Source organism: Thermobia domestica, chromosome 5, assembly GCF_964235325.1.
Source record: "Thermobia domestica chromosome 5, izTheDome1.hap1.1, whole genome shotgun sequence".
Taxonomy (NCBI): Eukaryota; Metazoa; Arthropoda; class Insecta; order Zygentoma; family Lepismatidae; genus Thermobia; species Thermobia domestica.
The window spans coordinates 170,426,477-170,442,487 of NC_137458.1; the positions used below are offsets into that span (position 1 = coordinate 170,426,477).

Here is a 16,011-nt window from a genome sequence, read left to right on the forward strand (position 1 = left end):
CGAGGATTATGGGGGGGGGGGGCGGTCTTTCGGACTGAAGCCTGTTCCCCAAAATTACGGAATGTCTAAAACAAACGAAATATCTATTAGTTATGCCTTTACTCATAAACTTTAAGCTGCCGTCAAATAAAAATTACGAATGTTTAGAAAAACTAAACATTAGTAAGAAAAAACCCTCCCAAAGTACTTTTCTAAATCCACCACTGATTCTCAGTATAAAATGATCTTCAAGGTTGTATCCGGAAGATTATCGCTAAATATATAAACGAAACGAAATACAGTATTAGTTATGCCTGTACTCATAAACTTCAAGCTCCTCCCAAATAAAATTAGGAGATTTTAGAAAATGAAACAATCAGAGAAACCCTTCCCAAAGTACGTTTCTAAATCCGCTACTGATTATTTTTATAAATTAGTATTCAAGGTTGTATCCGGAAAATTATTGCTAAATCGTTGCACAGCTACAGTATAACAGAAATGTGGAAGTACGGTTAGACGGATATATTGAAAAACGTACGCTTTGACGGATATATAGAAAAACTTAAGTTTAACTTCTGCGTTAGAAGCTAGAGTACTAAGCTCTTAAAAATGAAACAGACGACAAACTGAAATGATATCGAGAAGAAAAAATATCGATAACTCAAAAGTTAAAATAAAGTTAAATAGCCTCTAAAATTGCCCTCAAATACTACATTCTTCATGTTAGCTTTAATTCGTAAAACATGTGCTCCAACCATCTTGATTTTGAATTTTAGAGCGAAATATGGCATTTAGGTCATGGAATTCTTATCTAAGTATAGAATATACTATAAGAAAGCTATTTAGATAGAAAAATCATGAAAATGAAAAAAGCCAAAATTTCCAAAATTCTCGTTTTTTTGCCAAAAAAGCCGGCTTTTTATGTAAAAAAAACATCGATTCAAAAAAGCCGGCTTTTTTGCATCTCTAATTATTAGGAAGAGGAAGAGAAACTGGTTGGGACATTGCCTAAGAAGATATTGTATCATGAGGAACGTTCTAGAGGGTATGGTGGCGGGAAAGAGAGGGAGGGGACGAAGGAGACTACAATTAATGGATGATATAAAAACAGAAAGATCATACGCGAAGACGAAGAAGATAGCGGAGGACCGTGGAGCATGGAAGCTTCTCAGCTGCGGCAAGTGACCTGCCAATAAAGGAAGAATACCTATGATGATGATAAAAATCTCTAATCCAGGAGGGATAACTGTTCCTCTCTGATCCCTCTAAATAACGCCCTCTGAATCTCACCCTTTAACTGACTTATTTTTAGTTAAAGAAAGGTGTGTTTACTTTAACAATCATAAAACACATTTACATCTGTTACTTCCGATGCAAGAAATGGGATTTAGGCGCTCTATTTCAAACAATGCAACAACTATACATTTTCAAGAACTGATCCTTTCCTATCTCAATCTGTGCTAGTGCTACCTACTAATATATAATATAGGGCGAGAGTATAGTACCTGCTAAAATACAAATCTTTCTTCAACAGTTGACAATTTAATGTTCTGTCAAACTCGGTCATAGCGTTAAGAAATACAGGTTTTATGGACTATTTGGTATTCTATCTTAGATGTTACATGCTTAATATATATATATAGAATGGGTCTGCGTCATTTATATGTATATTAAGAGATCGGATTTCGTCTGCACATGCACGGAAAGAAAAGCAAATAATTGGGTGAAATAATTTCTACATTTTGTAACTGAAATTTTGGGAATTTCTCCGGGGGGGGGAATGAATTTTCTTCGGGGGGGGAGATTCCCCACCGGGCTACCCCCTGAATTCTTCCCTGGAAGTATTGCGGACGATTCGTTTATTTCCAATGGCGTTTAATAAACGAGTGTCCGAACTTTGGTATTGCAGTAGTCAGAATAACTTGTCCAAACTGTGCTTTGGTGCAAGTTAGACTTGCAAAGCAAGGAATATGAAAACAAAGTGATGTTCATGCAGCACGTCGGAAAATAACAATAGTCAATAACTGAAACATTATTTTGTTAAGCACTTTCATCTTGCAGATGAAACAGATCCTAGTTAGTTGGAAACTGTGCTCATCAACAACTGATTTTGGGTCATCGATTTCCGGTCTTATTGCAGGATTGGCTTCGTGCAGTACTTCTCGCTTAGAAACTTCGTCATGCAAAAGAAATCTCTCTGAAGATGATGACAAGACAATGGAGGCTATGTCATTAATTTTGAAAGAAATTAGTGCTTCGATATATTTTTGAAACATGTAGCCAACAAGGTTCGAAACATCAGTAGTGAACAGAACAAGTTTGCTCAGAAATTGATAAATTATGTCTTATTTGAAGCTAAAATGGGGTCATTAACCAGAAATTACAAAGTTTCGGATACAGGGAATTTGAGTGTTATTTTGACTCCAGTGGAGGCAATAGTGAACTTCAACAAACAATTCCTCCATTATGTGTACGGCAACATTAAACACAATAAATGCACATGCAAGAAACGAGACCAAAATAATTAATCTTTCGTCCCTGCTATCCCAGGTCTGCATTTTCTTTCTAATTTTGGAAACATCAATCATTATGAAAGTATGTGCACACTATGTAGTTAAATATTCGAAAAATGCAAAAGACCAACAACTATTTAAAATAGAAGGTTTTCTTTTTAAGTAAATGGACAAAACCTGTAAATATGCCGTTTTAGGAGAGATTCCTCTCCTAATGTGGAGCTTTTGCTATTTCGTTTTATTTTAGTTTGCAATTTAGTTTATTTTGATTATATCACTCAATATGACATTTTAAACGAAAAATGTCGACTTTGGATTTTTCCAAATGATATTCAAATTATGCAAAAATAAACGAAATCAGATTGCTACTTGACTTAGCTTCAAAAAGTCTTGTTTGACAACCTTGTAGATGACTTTACACGTTTCAGGGATAATTCACTTACTCTGCCTTCGATATAATGGTTGTAATCTATAACGGGAGTTTTGCTCCGTTAAAAGCACACAGACCTAAGTAACACACTAGTGTCAATCTAGTTATTCTCGCAAGTGTCCTTATGAAGAACTGAACACTGTTGATTTTTGTTTTCATTGTTTATTAACTTTATATCAATTGAGAGGAGTGATCGAAAAACACAGAAACAACATTTTTGGATAATAAATTTGAGGTTATAAATTATTGTGTAAAATCTCATTTTTAAAACAACCAACTTGAGTTTTACTTTCTAATCAATCTTTATTTAAAAACTCTTTGTACATAAATTGTTAATACTTACGATGATTATTACGAGTTATCGTAAATGAGTTTGAGGAAAGTGGATGAGGTAAATTGAAAAGTACGTGTTTTAAGTGTTTCGATCATAGCCCTCAATTATGCTCACTCGTTATGTAGCTTCCATTTACTGTTGATGTATACATTATATATTAACAAACAATAATAAATACATTTTCTCCCATTTCTAATATGTTGTAAATAAACATCGTCGTTTTGCTCGCCCTGTATAAATATCATTCTGCAAACTTTTACGTCGGACGTACTTGACTTCGAACCAGAGTATTAAACAAAGGGATAAATCAAAGAAACAACCATTTAAAACCAACAAATACTATAATTATTTCTTTAGTGTTATATTTATATAGTAATACAATTCCAATACTTCTTTTCGACTAGACATCTATGGCTACAACTCCTCCATTTGAAGTATCATTGTAGTATCTTACGTGTTGGAATCCCGACTCTTGAACAGTCTGAGGATCTGAGCAGTCATCAGATTCATTAAATTGCCAAATAAGTGCTCCCTAGAAGATAGTAAAACTAACATAAGCATTGTATTTCCTACGGTTTGGTTGACTATGAACATCCTTCAAAATTTTCAAGCTTTACGTTTTTTACTCCTGAAAAATCAATCTACATAACCCACTATATTTCAGGGGCGGATCCAGGGGACGAAATCCCCCCAGAAGAGGAAGCTTTCTTATTTTATATATAAATGAAACCCATCGCTAAAGCTCTTCATTGTAATTCTGCACATTCGCCTGCAGTTTTATGCGATTTCAAATAAGTGTTTAAATCATACGTCACATCTTATAAGTTATCGTGGCAAAGACAGCAACATTTTTCTCGATTCTGATTGGCTGAGAGGTCATGTGACTTCAGGCCCCGCCCACGCGGGAAATTTTAATTTAACCACGCCTCCTAGGTCACGTGGTATGACGTCATGAGTCACCCTGTAGGGAAATCCCTAACTCTGGATTTTGAAATTCGTTCCCTTTTACCGGTAAAATGAGTGCTTTGATACCTTGATTTTGATTGGCTGATAGATGTCACGTGATCTTAGATCCTGGAATATTTGAAATTTGTTCCCTTTTACGGGTAAGATGACTACTTTGGTACCACAATTATGATTGGTTGAAAGAGGTCACGTGATCTTAGACCCGTCACACAGTGAACAAGTTACATGGTATAACGTTATGAATCACCTTTGTGGGGAAATCCCTCACTCTCTTTTATGGTCAGGATTTTTTAAAAATACGTTTCATTTTAAGGTTATCCTCTTTGATGAGTGCTTTAGTACCACAATTCTGATTGGTTGATAGAAGTCACGTGATCTTAGCTCCGCCCATGTGGGAAATTCTAATTTTTGATCACGTGGTATAGCATCATAAGTTGACATTGCGGGGAAATTTATCACTCTGAATTTTAGAATTACGTTCCCTTTTATGGTTATCCTTTTTTGACGGAGTACTGAAGTTCCCCTTTTAGGGCTCGGACCCCACTTTAAGTATTATTGTCCCTTTTTACGGGTAATATGGTTACCTTTTGCTTACGTGGATGGAGACGGAACCCACCTTATGTGTTTCCGTGTGGAGATTGAGTACAGAATCTTGTCCTGAATTAGTGTGTCTCTGAAATAATACATTTATTCTCTAACAATGATGAAAGAGGGGCCCATCCTTGTCACTTGCAGATTAACTAAAGAGATGGTGCTTTGCTTAAATCTGAATGGTTCATTGTTAAAACTCTTACAAAACATTGTTGTGAGTTTGAGCGATTTTTAAGCGCTCAGCGTTTTATTTCTCAGTAAGCGCTTCATTGATGGAAACAGTGTTGCCAGATTTTTCTTATATAACTGCTCCGATTCTTTTCGAAACGGTTCCGCACGGTTTGCAAGAATTTTCACTTAAAAGATTTTCAAAACTGAATTTTTTTCGAATCGAAACAATTGAAACAAAATTTTAAAAAGAATATTTTTCAAATAAAAAAATTGAAACTAAACAATTTCAAAAAATTTTTTCGAATCTAAAGTTTCTAATGAAAATTTTTTGAACCAAAAATATTGAAACTAAAACATTTCAAATTTTTTTTCGAACTAAATTTTCAAACTAAAATTTTGGAACTAACAAGTTCCGAACTAAGAGATTTAAATCAAATTTTGAAATCTAAAATTCTTAAATCAAACCTTTCTCGAACTTGAAATTTCAAAATTGGAGATTTTCGAATAAAAAATTTAAAACCAAATTTTGAAATTTTAAACCAAGTTTTGGAAAACTAAAAAGAAAAATCCTAACAAATGTTCTCCAGGAATCGAACTCAGGTCTTTCAAACCAAAGACGTGTATCTAATCGCTTAAATGAGCTTGGTTTCAATCGTGCTTGCTGGGTTTCGAACCATTGTCCCTGAAAGGATTCACTTAAACTTTAAGATGTGTAAAAGAAAATAAATCTAATAAGTGTAAGATTTCCGTTCGTGGATTAAAATAAAATACTGAAAGACTTCTTTGTGTTGACATAAAAGCACATATGATTTAAATGCAAACGGCAGCAAATGTGTACCGTATTACTTTCGTTTTACTACGAACGTGTCAGCATGATTTGTGAAAAGTAAACATTGACATTCTCTTATTGAATATGAGGTAATTAAAATAATGCATTGTTTTGTCGTCACAATTTACGAAAGGTAGTGACATGATCCTGGCAGAAAGCATTCGGGATGATGTCATGATCAGAATTGCGATACTAGATGTTGTAATAAGGATTTCATAACTATTGAGAAACGTGAATGACGTCATGGGCGATTGTTACACATCGTTTTGGTTCGTGATTCATGACGATCGCAATATTGAAAGCAGCGTTTTGATTGGTTCGCTGTGATGTCATTTATGAATTTCCCTGTTTCTGATTGGTTGATGATGACGTCGTTTTCATAGCGACCTAAATAAAAATCTAAATTTCATTTTTCAAATCCTACATCACCCTCAGCTGCCAATTGAAGAAAGTGTGCTTTTTATAAGTGTTTTTATTTAGTTTTCTGCGGCGACTTTTCGTTCATTGAATTTGAGGTATGTTCACAATTCACATTTGAGGTTTTATCATCACACAAGATTAGAAAACCATTTTTATTCAATATCTGTGGGAGTCATAAACTACGCATGAGGATAACATTGCTATCACTAACACACTGTTTTACTATTAGCATGAAATATCGTTCCCATTGACTATGTGGGAAAATGAATGATCATAGAGGTATTAGGGAGTGGGAGGAAACAGGGGCACCATGTTGTTCGTCATAAACCGGGGATTGAATCAGATACCTCACACATTAGTGGATGGCACCGTTTAAAATTATTGTTTCCAATTCAGTGGTGTGTACGCTAACCACATAGCTTAATTTTGAAAATAATGCATTACAAAATTTTGAAAGCTAATCCTGAGAATAATATTGTTCGATTCCCTTTGAAACCATTGTTTTATTTGATTTTAGTTTAGCGTCCCTTCAGCTTAACGTAGTATTCGAGCAACCACCCGGGATTGAACCACGGCCAGAATTGTGTATGCTAACCACTTAACATAGTTTTGAAAAGAGTGCATGATAAATTTCGAAAACTATGCATGAGAATAATATTAAATTTCAGAAAAGGCTTGACATCGCCCCGACGTGGAAAGCAAACCCACCTAGGATTGAGCCAAGGTCATCCACGTTAGAAGCATGTACGCTAACCACTTACCTATGAGGAAAAAGGATGCATGAATATTTGGTTAAAAGTTTTATACCATACAATTTTTTTTACAAGTACATATATGTAACGATAATGTTTGATAGTTCTCTTAAGCTTGCAAACGCATCATTTTAAAGTTGAGCGGAAAAGTGCTTACGCGTACTCTTTCACTTCTAATCGCAGTTGGAAGAAAATTTTCATTGACTCATGCATTCCTTTTATCACTACAGAATCGTAGGTTAGTTACATGCTGATGTAATGGTCTCGAGTTTGATTTCCAGTATGACAATAATAATATGTTCATTTCTGCAATGGAATTATTTAAAACCCGGAGTTAGAAAAAATAGGTTTTCCATTTGATATCTAGTACATGTGCTTTAATAATGGGACTCTGAACGTCCCGTCGGGAATCAAACTCATGACCTTCACATGAATTGCTTAGTTAAGAATTTATCACAAACGTTATGATTTCCTGTTTATTCCGATATCAGGTGATTAAGATTTTCCTTTCTCCTTTCTTTTGTAGTAAATTAACGTTGCTCAATTCCTTTTCACCTTACTTATTTCTTTCTACCGTAATTGTGCCTGTTTGTTTTTTTCCTTTCTAGCCATGGCCGAATCGGGTTCACTATTGTTAATGAAGTCACTCGTCATTATAGACGATTTAATATTGAGGGCAGAATGATGGAAATTCAATTTAACGCACCACCCGCAGGAACTGATATCATTCAATATGTACACAACAGTTTTCAAGCGAGGCTGGATCATTTATTAGCCAATGTCGATGATGAGGCGATGGTTGGTTTATCGGTAATATCTCCACGAAACACAAATAAGCCATTTTGGGTAAGCTTTCGCCAAGCTCAAAACCTGGCACTGGAAACAATGTGGGCCTCGTTCGAAAGAGTTTTGGAGAGTAAAAATTCGTTTCTCCTTCACGAGCTATTTACCGTTTATTTTCATCGTGTGGAGATTCCACGTGGCTATGGCGGTTTGCGGTATGAAGGAGTACTTCAAAATGAATATTTGTTACGTAGCAAGCGAGGGATTGTACGCGTAAACAATCAGGATTCAAGGTGTCTGGCGTACGCCCTTGTCATTGCTATTGGCCTGAAGACATACAAGAATGTAGATATGAAACGATATAAGCAGTATCAATATCAAACCAAATGTATTGTAGACCGAGAAGTGGATGCTTTATGTACAAATGCAGGAGTCAATTTGGACCATGGTGCCAGTGTAAATGAAATTCGATAATTCCAGTCTTATGTGAAAGAATATAAAATTACTGTATATACTAGTTTCTCAGGCCGTGACATCATGTACGAGGGACCCAACGATGAAAATCGCACCCCCATAAATTTAATTTGTTTCTTTGGGCATTTTGAAATCATCCAGTCTTTAACGGCTTGTTTTGCAACCAAGTTCTACTGTGAAGCGTGCCATTTAAAGTATGATCATCGTAACAGACATGTGAAAAATTGTCCTGTAACGTCTTCGAAATGTTTACAAAGACCTGTATGTGACAAGAATCAAACGCTGATGCTGTGCAGCGACTGCAATTGTCAATTTTATGGCGAAGAATGCTTTAATGATCATCGTAATGTTGTATATCATCAAGGGGAACCTGTATGTAAAATGGTTAAGCAATGCACTAGATGTTACAGAGTATATTCTTTTGTGCATACTGGACAACGCATTCATGACTGCAATGAGATCTTTTGTAAAGTTTGTAAGATTGTTCCAGGATCGCATCAATGTTTCATGCTTCCTGATCGCCAATGCTTGAAACCTGGTGTACCTTCACTCATGCATGCAAAGAAAGTCTTATTGATTTCCTACGATATAGAATCCGTGCAGGACAAGAACATTGATGATAACATGTTTGTACATGTTCCGAATTTATTGGTTGCACAACTATGTTATGTATGTTGAAAATGACAATATCCAGCAGTCTTGGAGTACGTGTGGTCAGCGACAGCATATTTTTCAAGGAGAGGAACCAATTTATAATTTTCTCCAGTACTTGCGGGAACGTCGTCCCAACATAAATAGGATTTCCTGCCTCGCACACAATTCGACAGGCTACGATGAGCATTTTATTCTAAAGACTATGGTAGAGCAATGCCAATGGAGACCTGCCGTCAAATTAAATGGGACCAAGATACTAAGTTTAAGTAAAAAAATCTAACGTTCATTGACTCTTTGAATTTCCTGCCTATGGCATTAAGCAAATTGTCGAAACATTCAATTTACCTGCAACCAAAGGCTACTTCCCTCATTTCTTCAGCACCAAGAAAAATCAATTGTATATTGGACCACTTTCTGAAACGAAGTATTATGGTGCAAATGAAATGTCCATTGAAGAGAGGAACAAGTTCATGCAGTGGTACAACAACCATCGTAATGACACGTTCCAAATCCAGAAGGAAATTATCAACTATTGCATTCAAGACGTTAATGTACTGCGACAAGCATGTGTTTCGTTTATGACGTCATTTGAAGCAGAAAACAAAGTGAATCCCTTCTTGGAGACGATAACGATTGCGAGCGCTTCCAATTTAGTATTCCGCCGGAATTTCCTCAAGCCCAATACCATTGGAATTCTACCGGCACATGGATATCGATGGAGACGTACCCAATCGATCGCTGCAATGCAATGGCTGCCCTACATTGAAAAAACCGAAGGAAAACAAATCTTACATGCGGCTCGACAAAAGAAGTGTTTATTGCGGGATTCCGTGTTAATGGCTACTACCATGATCCAGAGACTTTAGAAGAGCACGTCTATGAGTATGCCGGGTGATTTTATCATGGCTGTAAAGTGTGTGTAACTACATGCCGTAACCAACCCATTTACGGCAATCCAGAAGACACCATGGAATTCCGTTATGAACGAACGCAACGAAAAAATGCAAGACTGCGCGAATTGGAATACATTGTACATGAAATGTGGAAGTTTCAATTTAAACAGTTCTTGAAACAAAATCCAGCAATGACGATGTATCTCAAGAATCACCCATACATGAAATGCAGCCCCTTGAATCCAAGAGATTGCTTTTTTGGAGGCAGAACCAATTGTGTGAAATTGTACCATCAAGTAGACGAAAAAGCTGGAGAAAAAATCAGATATCTCGATATTGTTTCTTTGTATCCGTTCATCATAAGTGCGTTAGATACCTTGTAGGACATCCTATACTTTCTACAGGGTGATGAAAATATACCACCAATAAATAAACTCAATGGTCTGATCAAAATGACGATATTGCCAAGTCGCCACCTTTATCATGGTCTCCTCCCATATCGATGCAACAAGAAATTACTGTTTCCACTGTGCGCTGCTTGTGCTGAAGAAATGACCCCAGAACCTACAGCAACGTGTACGCACAACGATCAGGAGCGATGCCTCACTGGAACTTACGTATCATACTACAAAAAACAATAGAATTAGGATATCAACCAGTGGAAATTTTTGAAATTTGGGATTATGACATTGAACAATATGTCCCCATCACGAAAACAGGTGGTTTGTTCACGGAATACATCAACACGTTTTTAAACTCGAAAATGGAAGTTTCTGGATGGCCAAGTTCATGTGTCAAGGAAGAAGAGAAAACGAAATTTATACAAACCGTCCTAGAGCGTGAAGGTATTGCTTTGGACCCGGCCAAAATTGAAAATAATCCTGCACGAAGAAGTTTACCTAAGCTTTATCTAAATTCTCTATGGGGCAAGCTATCCCAACGTACAAACTTTAGCCAGACCACGATTATTGATCGTCGGAAAGAATTTTATGAAAAACTAACTTCCCCCGACATCGAACTCCATCAAATTGTACCCATCAACGATACCATGTTGTATGCGTTCTGGGAGTACAATGAACATGTTCCTGTTCAAAATCGAAACACCAATGTCGTTTTAGGAGTGTTTACAACATGTCAGGCACGTCTGGATTTGCACAAGTACTTGGAAATGTTGCAGGAACGTGTTTTATATTTCGACACTGATTCTGTGATATTTACAGAAAAACCGGGGAGCCAACCATTAACCTTCCACGTATTTGGGATGTTCTTCAGATGAGATAGATTCTTATGGACAACGAGCCTACATCAGGACATTTGTTAGTGGAGGGCCGAAAAACTACAGTTTAGAAATATATAATCCAGACACCAACCTCACCAGCTACATATGCAAGATTAGAGGATTTACCTTAAACTACGGTGCAGAACATTTAAATTTCAAAACCTTAAAATAAATTATTTCGAATCAATATCATGGACAAGTCACCATTACTATCCGTCATAAAATTTGCATGACCAAAGATCATACCATTGTCACTCGCAAAGAACAAAAAATTTACAGCATCCAGTATACAAAACGTCGATTTAGAGATCTCAATTCGTACGATACGGTTCCGTACGGGTACCCAATGATACCCAATGATGCCACCATTGTAACATTATTTTTCATTTCCTTTTCCCCTGATCATAAAGCAGCAACACCAAGAAAAAATGCAATCATCTTGTACCCAGAGGAGTTCATAAAGCAGCAACACTACCATCAACAGAAGAAAATGCAGTCATCTCGCACCGCGAGGAGGAAGAGGAAACTGACCAAAGAGTGGTATATATCCATCTTTAACGAGTATTATTTCTCTGTTATCAAAATTTACTCATTTTTATTTTTCAGGAAAAAAGAAATTCAGAAGTAGTATATTCCTTCTTTTTCTTTACAGAATGCATCTCCAAGATTCGAGGATGACACGTTCAGTGTATTCATTGACCTAGATTCAAAACTTATCATGTTAATAGAAATGTGTGAGAAGAGGAAATACCTATTGCTAAAATACAAGTTGAAAAAAATATTTTATTATTTCTTGAAACCCCGAACACTCGTTCTCAAATAATGTTAATCTTGAAAATTTGGTTTGAGAGTTTGAGGTGGAAACGTTTTCCAAGATTTGGTTTAAATGATTAGTTTGAAAACATTTCGTTCGAAAAATTAATGAAGAATATTGATTTAAGATTTTTTAGTCCAAAATTTGGTTTTAAATTTTTTAGTTCACAAATTTTAAAAGTTTAGTTCGAAAAAAACGTTTAAGTTGAAAATTTTTAATGTGATTTAAATCTTTTACTTCGAAACTTTTGTTTTTAAAAATAAGTTTAGTCGATTATTTTTGTTTGAAAATTTAGTTCGAAAAATTTCTTTTGAATTTTTTCAATTTTCATGGTTCGAAAAATTATTGTTTTGAAATCCTCTTTAGTTTCAAATTTTTTAATTCGAAAAATTTTGGTTTGAAAATTTAGTTCGAAAAAATTTTTTGAAATTTTTTGTTTCAATTTTTTTAGTTCGAAAAATTTTGGTTTGAAAATTTAGTTCGAAATTTTTTTTGAAATTTGTTGCTTCAATTTTTTGGTTCGAAAATTTTATATTTTTCAATTTTTTTGTTCGGAAAATTTTAGTTTAAAAATTTAGTTCGAAAAATTTTTGTTCTGAATTTTTGTGGTTCGAAAAGTTTTGGTTTGAAAATTTAGTTCGAAAAATTTTTTTTCAATTTTTTTGTTCGAAAATTTTGATTTGAAAATTAAGTTCGATTTTTTTTTTAATTTTTTGTTTCAGATATTTTTTGCTCGAAAATATTTTTTAAATTTTTAATTTTTTTGGTTTGGAAAATTTTGTTTGAAAAATATTGGTTTCTCAAAATTCTTGCACTGCGCAACCGTTTCAAAAAGAATCGGAGCAGTTATATAAGAAAAATCTGGCAACAGTTTCCATCAATGAAGCGCTTACTGAGCAACAAAACGCTGAGCGTTTAAAAATCCCTCAAACTCACAACAATGTTTTGTAGGATTTACAAGAATGAACCATTCAGATTTAAGCAAAGCACCATCTCTTTAGTTAATCTGCAAGCGACAAGGATGGACCCCTCTTTCACCATTGTTAGAGAATAAATGTATTATTTCAGAGACACACTAATTCAGGACAAGATTTTGTACTCAATCTCCACACAAAAACACATAAGGTGGGCTTCAGTACACCATCAAAAAAGGATAACCATAAAAGGGAATGTAATTCTAAAATTCAGATTGATAAATTTCCCCGCAATGTTAACTTATGATGCTATACCACGTGATCAAAAATTTGAATTTCCCACATGGGCTTAGCTAAGATCACGTGACTTCTATCAACCAATCAGAAAATCGAGGCACTAAAGCACTCATCAAAGAGGATAACCTTAAAATGAAACGAATTTTTAAAAATCCTCACCATAAAAGAGTGAGGAATTTCCCCACAAAGGTGATTCATAACGTTATACCATGTAACCTGTTCACCGTGTGACGGGTCTAAGATCATGTGACCTCTATCAGCCAATCAGCAATTCAGAATCGTGGTTCCAAAGCACTCATCCTTCCCATAAAAGAGAACAAATTTCAAATATCCCAGGACCTAAGATCACGTGACATCTATCAGCCAATCAAAATCAAGGTATCAAAGCAGTCATCTTACCCGTAAAAGGGAACGAATTTCAAAATCCAGAGTTAGGGGTTTTCCGCACAGGGTGACTCATGACGTCATACCACGTGACCTGGGGGCGGTTACTTTAAAATTTTCCACCTGGGCGGGGCCTAATGTCATGTTGCCTCTCTCAGGTAATCAGAATCGGGAAAAATGTTGGTGACTCGACTAGATATACGGGGGCCACTACTTCTCTATTATTTTAACATTATGTAGGTTTACGTGTATAATTTGTACACCTTCCGACATAATTTTACTTCATACATTTACATGATGAACCAACAGCAGAAAAATGGAGATAGACTAATTGTAGTATTTAGTGCTTAAAAACTCTTTATCTAATTCATCAAATGATCATAAAAACATTGGTCAAGAAGAAGTATGTACTTCCTGACTAGTTAAAGTATAAGAAGTAAGTTTTTTAAAGTAAGTCCTAGATTCAAAACTATGAAACGTAAATAAATATTTTTGAGAAACAGATTAGAAACTATCAGGGGCGTACCCACGCGGGGTTCTATCAGGTCCGGATGTCTCTAAACTTCGTAACTCGACTTACATTGTACACTTTCCTAACAAAATTGTATTTATTTAGCAGACAAGTGATTGATGTAGCATAAAGATTTGATCTTATTCTTCATCTGTGCTCTTTATTTTCTTATAGAATAAATCTAGCTCTATATTTTTTCTCTTAGAATGTACTTAATTACTTATCGCATTTTCGAGTGCTGAATAACACTGATTCAAAATTACATACGAAGGCAGTTGTAACAGTAATTTTATGTTGTATAATACCTTTACGTAAATGGCCATTGTTTGCAGCCTGAGTTAATTACTGTCGTCAGGTCACCAACTGACCTTGCGAAGCGAATTTTATTCATACTTAAGAAAAAACAACGATATAAAAGCATAGTGCTAATTTTTGGTATGTAAGTTCGTCGTACATTCGATAAAGATTTCGTGCTTTTTTACACGGTGCCTATTATCGAGCAATTTCACACGATGCCGTTTATCGGATTAATCATTCTGCAGGTTTCCTGCATTTTCACACGATCCACCTGTCAATAACATGATTCATCACGCCAACGTTTCCGCTCCAGTGTTTTCGAAAATTGATATCGTTTTTAGAGGTGCGTGAGTTTTCTCGGGGTTCTCCCGTTTCCTCCCACTTTCTTCATTCCACCATTTCATTCATTCCTCATCATCACCGTCTCCTTTAGCCTAATCGACATAGCCGTGGGATGTAAAACTCAAAGATTTCATTTCATTTCATTTTCGTCTTTAGAGGTCGACTTTCAAAACATTCTGCGGCTAAGTTGATCAAAAGCTGTATTTTCGGAAATTAATGTATGTCAATAATAAAGTCATTCTCAACAATAAATAATAAAATAAGCACTTAGTTATTCAAATCGGAGTCCTTTGTTTAATTTTCAATGATAGTTCACAACTTTGGTTCATGAAAAAACGAATTAAAATCGTACTTTTTAAATCTCTAAGTGAATACAAAATATGGGATCGCCATTACCTATCTTTACCAATTAAATGTAAACAATGTGATGTGAAATGTTCATACCTGGTAACCGTTGTAATATGCATAATCCAATAGGTCATTAACCTTCCTCCCTTCGGCACACACGCTGGCAAATTCTCCAATTACTAAAGGTTTATCTAGACCAAAGTCAGAAGCTTTCACCTATAAATTGAAATACCAATATTAACTTATTATGTATTTCTTTCTAACGATAGTCATGTGTAAATATCGAAGAATACTTTCACAATATGAGAAGGAAAGTTTTGATCTTCTATATAACAATTTTGTTAACTCCGAAATCATTATGAGCCCATTATTACTACTATATACAACGTTATTATTTTATTACGGTATAAGAGTTTTGAATTATGTATATTAAAATACCTAGACAATAATTTCCGTTTTAAAAACGAAAATATTAGTATCAAAAAGTTTAACAAAGATGTGTGGGAAAGGACAGTAGATGCTTGAATAGGTTAAAAAATGAAAGAATGAAAATATTCCTACCTTGTTGTGTTCTGCACATGCGTTCCAAATGTAATTGTATAAGTTAATTTGGAAGACAAAAAAATAAAGTTTGTCAATTTTGGATAAAATTTTATTTAGTCATATAGATGTAGCCAGACTTTTCACATGGGTGTGCACAATGGGAAAACAGAACTTTTCATTTGTAGATTTACACTAAGATAATTAAATAAGCAGAACTTTCCACATACGTGTCAAATTTTCATATAGGTGTGCACAAAGGAAATTCAAGTTCACCCACTCGTTCACTATAACATTTAACTAACTAACTAACTCTATGGCCTATGGAATCCGGAAGTTCAATGCCGCGTTCACAAAAGCTCTCTACTGACTTCTATCCTTAGCCAATTGAATCTAGTTTCTACTTTGTATTCCTATTTCTGCGAGATCCATCTTAATATTGTTCTCCCATCTGCGCCTAGGTTTTCCTAATGGTTGTTTTCCGGTTGGTCTTTCA

At 35.2% G+C, this 16,011-nt stretch overlaps 1 protein-coding gene across 1 annotated transcript in view; it reads right to left on the reverse strand.

Annotated features, from left to right (window-relative positions):
• Positions 1-3,578: 3,578 nt before the first annotated feature.
• Positions 3,579-16,011, reverse strand: part of LOC145684723 (mannan endo-1,4-beta-mannosidase-like) — a 54,762-nt gene continuing 42,329 nt past the window's right edge. Inside the window, exons 6-7 of the mRNA XM_081757096.1 lie at positions 15,072-15,191; positions 3,579-3,788 (exon numbers count right to left, since the gene is read on the reverse strand). Coding sequence (XP_081613222.1) covers positions 3,657-3,788; positions 15,072-15,191 — 252 coding nt within the window. The 3' untranslated portion in view covers positions 3,579-3,656. The remainder of the gene's footprint in view (positions 3,789-15,071; positions 15,192-16,011) is intronic.